Genomic DNA, 8,415 nt, shown 5'->3' with positions numbered 1-8,415 from the left:
ACCCCGGTGCTCTTTCCTGCCAAGGCAGGGGGTCGGACTAGATGATCTACCTAGGTCCCTTCCGACTCTAGCTACTATGAAACTATGAAACATTATGATACAAACCTTATAATTATATTATTAATTAATCATTAATAGCTTAGATCAATATAAGTATATTATATTCATCCCACTTTTACCACTATGGTGGCCAAATGCAACTGTCACACACTGCCTCCAGAGCCAGATCAGGAAATGGCTGTGGTGGGAGTGTGTGCTCTTGCTGCTGCCCTTCCCAGTCTGAGCCTGCCCAGTGTCTCCTGGAAACAGAGGTGCAAAACCGGGATGGCTGAAGCAGAAACAGCCTGCCTTCATAATGTAATGCAGGCAGGTGTGCCTTTCTGCTGCAGCTGCTTCTCAGTATGTCTGACTTGCTTCCTGAAAAGAGGTATGCGGGCCACTGTTACCCTGAGACAGTGCAGCCAATGTGGCACCCATGGCATGTGCACCCAATTTAGAACTACTGAGCTAGACCAAGTTCAGAAGTGTAAACAGTTGTCTGTTTTGCACTCCAAACCAAGTTGAAAGTATGCAAGTGGGAAATCTATTCAGTGGGGTAGGTTGCAGGGAATGGAAATGAGGGAAACTGGGGAGAGTAGGAGGGGCTCGACACCATGTTGAGCACCACAGGGGCAGCCATGGACTGCACTGTCTGGGCAAGCTCTGTTGCATGTGCTTCCTGTCCTCTCCTCCCTTCCCTACCCCTCAGCTAGCTCCCAGAACCTAGCACCCAGGCAGTTCCCCCACTCAACATGCATATTCCCCTGCCCTTCCTCCCCCTGCCCTGGCCAGGGGCATGCAGGGAGTGGATTGCAACTCTGCTCCAGGCCCTCCGTCTGGCCCTGCACATCCCTACCCATGGAACCAGGGCTCTATCCCAATCCTAGCCTCAGCCCCATGCTGTCCCCACCCCATGATCCTGGGGTTTCCGTGAAGACCGGCTGCAAGCCACAAGAACAGGGTGCATTGCTGGGTGGAGAGCCGACTCCAGGGCCGGGATCTGGGATCTTGGGGTAGTGACAGCGCAGGGTCAGGGCAGAGTCACGATCCGCTCCCTGTATGCCCCTGCCTGTGGAATCTCCTCCCGTTGTAGCGGCATCTGGGCATTAGACTGTGACTTCGGCCTGGGGGGCCTTGGCCCCACACTGTCAACACCCCATGACCCTGCCCTGTGATCCTGGCTTTGACCACCCATCCTGCTCTTAAACACAGCTCCCCACCCACCCACAGCCCCGTTCCACATAGGGAGTTTTAGTGAGTTGTGTGGGGGAGGTGTGGGTGCTGACTCAGCCTATGGTAACTCATCAGAATTCCCTATGTGGCTCCCAGGCCTAGATAATTGCCCACTCCTGTCCTGTGGGGACTGGACAAGGTGAAAATGAATAATCTCAATAAGTCTGCTAAAATAAATCACAGTGAGTGAAATGGTTATTGCTTATGTCTTTTCCTTAAGTTTTATCTGTGGCATCTCAATGAGATTACTGAGTGGCAGAGGAGTTCCCCTTTCTTACTGGGTAAGAAACATTTGGGTTGTGAACTCTCCAGGTATGAAATGGCTAATCGTGCTAGAAACTAGAAAACTTACTTAAGAAAGGGAAGCTTAGATTCTGCATGGTTTGAATAAACCAGGGTGGATGTTTTGCACCATGGCCTTAATAGGTCCTCTAGTTTAGTTCTCAGCCTGGGGGAATACAGCCAGGTGTCCCAGGCTTTTGTGCCTTCCCCTTTCCTGTATTGCTAAATGAATGGTTTGGAAAGGCTGAGCACTGTGGACTCTCATAGATTCATAGTTGTTTGGGTCTGAAGGGACCTCAGTAGGTCAGTGAGTCCAACCCCCTGTCCTGGGCAGGAAAAAACGCTGGGGTTAGACAACCACAGCTAGGTGTTTGTCCAGTCTTCTCTTGAAGATCCCGAAGGTAGGGGAGAGCACTACCTTCCTTGGAAGCCCATTCCAGGTTCTGACAACCTTTACTGTGAAGTTCTTTCTAATGTCCAATCTAAATCTGCTCTCCGTCAATTTGTGGCCACTGTTCCTAGTTACACCAGGGGGTGCCCTGGTAAACAGAGCACCTCCTATTTGCTGCTGCCCTCCCTTGATGAATTTATAGGCAGCCACAGGATCACCTCAGACTTCTCTTGCAAAAGCTAAAGAGATCTAGGTTCCTCAGTGTCTCCTCGTAGGGCCTTGTTCGCAGGCCTCTGACCATATGAGTGGCCCTCCTCTGGACCTTTTCAAGATTCTCTGCATCCCTCTTGAAGTGCAGTGCCCCCAGCTGGATGTGGTACTCCAACTGCGACCTAACCAGTGCTGCATAGAGGGGAAGCATAACCTCCCTGGACCTCTTCATCATGCACCTGCTAATGCATGATAAAGTGCAGTTAGCTTTGTTGATCACTTCGTTACGTTGACAACTCATGTTCATTTTGGAGTCAGCTATGATTCCAAGATCCCTTTCTGCTGCTGTGCTGCTGAGAAGGTCATCCTGCAGCCCATAAGTGTGTTGGTGGTTCTTTTTGTCCAGGTGCAGCACTTTGCACTTGTCTTTGTTGAACTGCATCCTATTTTATTCTGCCCATTTTTCCAACCTGTCCATATCTGCCTGGATCTGTTCCCTACCCTGAAGTATGTTAACTTTGCCCCATAATTTGGAATCATCTCAAACTTGGACAAGGTGCTCTCCATGCCCTCTTCCAAGTCACTGATGAAGACATTGAATAGCACAAGTCTAAGGACCGAATCTTGCGGGACTCCATTGCCCACATCTTTTCAGGTCAATATTGACCCGGCCACACCATTCTGCATGTGACCACTAAGCCAGTTTGCCACCCATCTGACCGTGTAATCATCTATATCACAGCTTGTCAATTTATTTATGAGAACAGAATGAGATACTGTATCAAAAGCCTTCTTAAAGTCTGACATCTACCTTGACTCCTCCGTCTAAGCATTTTGTGACCTGGTTATAAAAAGAAACAAGGTTAGTCAGGCAGGATCTACCTGCAGTGAATCTGTGCTGATTTCCTTTCAGCATTATTTCCTCTGCTGGGCTCCCACAAATGTGATTCTTAATGATTTTTTTCCAGAGTTTTCCCAAGGATAGAGGTGAGTCTAACTGGCTTATAGTTTCCAGGTTCCTCCCTCCTCCCTTTCTTGAAAATAGGGACCACATTGGCCTTTTTCCAGTCCTCTGGGACCTGACCAGAGCACCATGAGTGCACAAACAGCTGTGATAGCAGCTCTGCTATGACACTGGCCAATTCCTTCAGCACCTTTGGATGAAGTTCATCTGAGCCTGCTGATTTGAACACTTCCAGCCCCTCCAAGTGCCCCTTCACTAAGTCTGCACTAACGGTTGGTGGGCTGGTGTCCCTCTTGTGTCTGTCTGTGATCCAACTGGGGGATTTGTCTTGGTCTGTCTAGGAATACAGATACAAAAGAACTCATTGCAGAGCTTAGCTTTGTCCCTGCTCTCTGTCACCAATTGCCCTAGTTTGTCCTGTAGGGGTCGTAGGCTACCCTGTGCCTTCCTTTTGCTCCCTGTATACCTGAAGAAAAACTTTTTGTTGCCCGTACTTTTTGTCACTAGCCTAAGTGCTAATCCTGCTTTGGCTTTTCTAACTGCTTCCCTGCAAGTGCAAGCCAGGGAGGTGTACTCCTCCTTGATAGCTACTTCCTTTTTCCACAGCCTGTATACCCCTTTCTTTGCCCTTAGGCTTTCCTGGACTTCCCTGTTCAGCCAAGAGGGCTTCTTTGCCTCTTTGCCCCCTTTTATGCACAATGGGATTGTCTCCTTGTGTAGCCGTAGTATCGCTCCCTTGAGGAATGACCACCCTTCCTGGACCCTTTTTTGCCAGTGCTCTTGAGCTTGAATGCCTGCACCTAGTGGACTTGAGTTTGGTAGGATGCATTAACTGCACTTTAAATGCTAGCATCTGAGCATTCAAGCAGTAAAACATCTGCTAAGTGCCATTCAGTGTGATGTAAAGTTAGGACTTTTCTAGTGACCAGTATCTCCACTTTGTATTACTTAACACGTATTGAGGTGATGGCCAGCTGCTCCATGAAAATAATACAATTGGGAGACTCCAGTGCAGTGAGGATGGGTGGCAGGGGCGGGTCTGGGACAGAGAAACAGCCCCAACATTGCACAAGAGCCTTGAATGGCTCTTGTGTCTTTCAGGGACTGTGGATGACAACTGTTTGTTGGTCCCAGTCCCCGCAGCATAGGAGCCATTCAGGGCTCTGGCGTAGTGCTGGGGCTGACACCAACAAACAGCTGGTGTTGGCCCCACCCAGTACTACACTTTCCCTACCACACCAGAATCTTTTGATCATGTTACCTATGTGGAGCAGTTGGATGTTAGCTCAACATGTTAGGTAATATGATCTGGAGATATTCCTAGACCAGCAGTTTTCAACCTGTGGTCTGCAGACCTTTGGGGGTCTGCATATTATGTCTGAGGGTTCTGTGAAAGATGACTATGATCAATTAAAAGTATATGACTACCCAGACTTACAATTCAAAGGGGTCCGCACCTCCATTCATGCTTTCTGTAGGGGTCTGCAAACGGCAAAGTTTGAAAAATATTGTCCTACGCAGCTTATAGCTGTGCCCCTGGTAGCTGAACCCAGGCGATGATTTAAAACAGTTGTCCAGGTGGCAGCCCATGGGCCACATGTGTCCTGCAAGAGGTTAAGTTGCAGCCCCCAGGCTTCCTCCTGGCTGATTTCCCCCTCCCCCCCCATTGCTCTCCCCAGAGTCTCTGGATTTCCTCTCCCTCCTTAGGCTTTTTTTTCCAGGCCTGCCTGAGAGGACAGTGTGATGCAGTGAGGTGAAACACTGAGTTCATGGGGTGAGCCTGTGGGCAATGGGTGGGGAGGTATGGGGTGTCATGGCTGTACTATACAGTGGGGGCGGGGCAGGATATCTGCATGGGTATGTAGTGCAGCAGGGTGGTGGGGGCAAGGGGACATGGTGTAGCAGGGGCTTGTCTACAAGGCATGCAGTCTGCCTGGTGTGTGGCCCTGGCTGTTTCAGAATTGGACCACCCTGCTTTAAAAGTTTTCTGAGCCATTGGTTCATGGTATATATCATGTGATTACTTGTCTTCCACAAGTTTGATCTGTGTGCTGTGTGTTTTGGTATTTCTACATTAGTTGTCATTTCAGGTTTTTGGCAGACTAAGACATTACTACATTAGTTTACAGCCTCAAGGTGATCCTTATAATGATAAGAGCAAAAATAAAACTTCTAAAAAAGGAAAGTTTAGGTTCTGTACAACTTGTATATACCATGCTGTCTCCAAAAGTGCATCAGATAGACCATATACTTGGAACCTTTGACTTCCAGTGTAGAGAAATTGAAAAGATTGGGACTTCTGAGAAAAGAGATTAGCAAGATGGGAATATGATAGACTCTCAAAATAACAAATGGCAAACTGGTAGTTTACCTCTTGTAATATCAAGACAAAGCAAGCATGATGAACTCATGATATACTCAAAATTGCGGTAAAAAGACTTATTTAGTAATGCGGGGCTAACATGGATTTTTATTGCCTGAAAGTACTGAAGAAGACGGGAAGAACTTAAAAGAATTATGCATGTGGATAAGTAGAACATCCACAATTACATAGTGTAAGATCAAATAAGGGTATGAAGCTTTGTACTCGGGTTTTGGTGCATGTTTTTTCTGGAATATCTAGGACTGGTCACTTTCACATAAGATGCCGAGTGTGAAAAACTGTTGATCTGCCTAATCTGATATGGCAATGCCTCGTATTCATAGCTCTGCTATTAACTTGTTCTATAACATTTAGGAAGTCACTCAATATATTTAATTATCCCTTATCTGTCAATGGTGTAGCTAATTATAGAGTTCATCAAATTGCAGACACTAAACTCATGGAATTTGTCACTTTCTTCTGATTGGGCAGATTATGGCAGCATTTTGCTTTTGCAAAATTACGTCTGTCTAAAGCAAGATAGGCTTTTTCTGACTCTTGAGCATGAGTGCCTTTGCATGTTTAGTTACTTAATATGGTTTAGTGTCTACAGGATACTTGTTCCAAGTTTACGCGTGTGTGAATGTGACTGAAACTTTGGGTGACTATACCAAAACTGCTTTTATCTCTTCCTTTGGTAGCTAGGTGCACCTCCATTAGTGTTCTCATGTTCAGTGCTGCCTGTATTTCTCCTGTTTCTGTATTAATGCTCAGATTTACTTCTCTTCTCAGCATCTCACCCTGTTGTAGAAGTTCTGCTGCCATCTCAAACTCAACTGTTTTCAAACATAACTCCTCTCTTTTTTTTCCTTTCAGTTCTTCTGTACGTTTTCATTGTTACCATCACATTTCTAGTCTTCCTGGTTTTTTCACATGATGTTCTCTGATATTAGTCTACCTGTTCTTGTTTTTCATAAGCATAATCAGTTCACTTGTTCCTTTCCATGCCTGTTTCTCTATTTTTGTCAAGGTCTGGGTCACCTCTAGCACTGATCTTTATAAGACTGCCCTGCCTACTCCCTGCTGCTTTGTTTCTGTCTGTTGCTACAGCCTTAAAGTGCTGCTACTCCAACCATATACATAATACTTTCCCTCTTCTGCTTTCTATCTCAGTACATTGAATTATAGCTTAGAATTGAATGCTTTTGCATTCATTGCCCTGTACAGCATCAGGCTAATCTGGACTCCATCTCTGCTTTTATCTGCTCTCACTTTTCCTCCCATTGTGTACAGTTGGTAAAGTTGTCCATACAAATACCTTGGATTCTGCTGTAATACTTTGTTTCCATGCCTAAATGTCCAGGGAAAGAAGAGAAGGCATGGGGCTCCCTTCTTTTGTTTGTTATTGAATGCATGTCATGTTATAACTAGTTGCTTCTGAATGCTTTTCTTATGGAAAAGTGCAGCCTTTATCTCATGGTAGAGTTGTCTATGTTTTCATACACAAAGCAGGATAATACTCCTAAATGGTTCTACTGGGAAGTCTCCGTTAGCTAACATATGGTCTAAAAATATTTGTTGCTACAGGCTCCTTCCCTGACCTGGGGCAGATTGAAGGTACTTTATTTTGGACAACCTATTATTAATAGATTCTTTTTCTTCCTAGGACTGTCAGGATGGTGGATAAGAACGTTTACATTGTCCAAGGTGAAATCAATACAGTGGTGGGTGCCATAAAGCGCAATGCCCGATGGAGCACCCATACTCATTTGGTAAGTGTGCTTGAATAGGCAAGATCTGTGTGTAGCATCATGAATGCAGAAACTGTTCCCTTCAGGAGATTCAATCTGTTCCCTTCCTTCATAACAAGGCACCCTATAATAGCTTTCTAGGTAACATTGGAATAATTTGCCATGGTATATTATTCTGAGCAGCTTTGACCTTTTAACTGTGTGCTCTTGTAAGCAAATGTGTAATATTAGCTGGTGTTGAGATTTGAAGTTGGAAATCTGTTGCCCCCCTGAGTTAAGAAGCAACTGACCTGGGGATATTATTAAATACCCTCGCATTCACCTTACCACTTTATTCAGGCCTGTCTGGGAATAACCTTGGATGTCACAGGGAGTTGGAAAGTGTTGTCTCTTTCATTTCAGCATGAGTTTTATATGCATTTTTGTCTTACTGCCTATGATAGTCATACAATCTGAAAAGCCAGGAAGGGAAAATTTGTGGAACTGAGTAAGCTAATGCACTGGGTATCTTTCACTCTTTGTGATACAGTGGCTGTTTTAGAGCTGTCATGTGCCTGTAAACTATTCTGTTGGCTGAAACAAGATAATAGGTCAAATCTGGTTTGTTAAAGGCACTAATGCAACATTTGTAGGTCATATGATGTCTCTGCCAGCTTGGATGGTTTATCCATACAACAGTGTAATTAATGTGTATCTGTGGCACGCTGCAAAATGGCACATGAAACACAGATGGCTCTAATCCAACACAAATGGCTTCAATCTGTCAAAAGGCAGGGCTCTTTTTCCTTCTAACAAGCATTCCTTCATTAGTGTGGGGTGCCTCCCAGTGGGAGGTGTGACTGCATATGCACAGAGCTCTGAGGAAGCACTGTTTGTGATAAATTGGAAATAGACAAAAACTAAAGAGTGCAGTGACTCTTATAATTTTGTCACACTGGGTTTTTCTTCAAGTTAGTGTAATAGTGCCAGCTATCACATGTAGTTCTCTTCCTGCTTTAAATTGTTCTGAAGATTAAATTGGTTTATAAGGATTTGTTATGGGTGTTAAATGTGGCATAAAATAGATCTACTCTGAATTTTATGGAGCAGTGGAAGGCAAGCCAGAAGTACTCCTAAGGATAGAGAGCCCCAAAGAGAATGATCAGAGAAAGTTTGCTCCTTGACCACATGAGATGCACAGCAT

General features: G+C 45.2%; 1 protein-coding gene across 5 annotated transcripts in view; it reads left to right on the top strand.

Moving 5' to 3' along the window:
* GBF1 (golgi brefeldin A resistant guanine nucleotide exchange factor 1) overlaps nucleotides 1-8,415 on the top strand; it is a 152,267-nt gene that overhangs the window by 3,511 nt on the left and 140,341 nt on the right. For all 5 annotated transcript variants that reach the window (XM_019555813.1, XM_019555814.1, XM_019555811.1 and 2 more), the window contains exon 2: nucleotides 7,148-7,253. In XM_019555813.1, coding sequence (XP_019411358.1) covers nucleotides 7,148-7,253 — 106 coding nt within the window. The remainder of the gene's footprint in view (nucleotides 1-7,147; nucleotides 7,254-8,415) is intronic.

The sequence above is a fragment of the Crocodylus porosus genome, unplaced genomic scaffold (assembly GCF_001723895.1).
Source record: "Crocodylus porosus isolate Cpor-Errol unplaced genomic scaffold, CroPor_comp1, whole genome shotgun sequence".
NCBI classification, from domain to species: domain Eukaryota; kingdom Metazoa; phylum Chordata; order Crocodylia; family Crocodylidae; genus Crocodylus; species Crocodylus porosus.
Note: the sequence above shows the minus strand (reverse complement) of the source record. Positions and strands in the feature narration are given on the sequence as shown.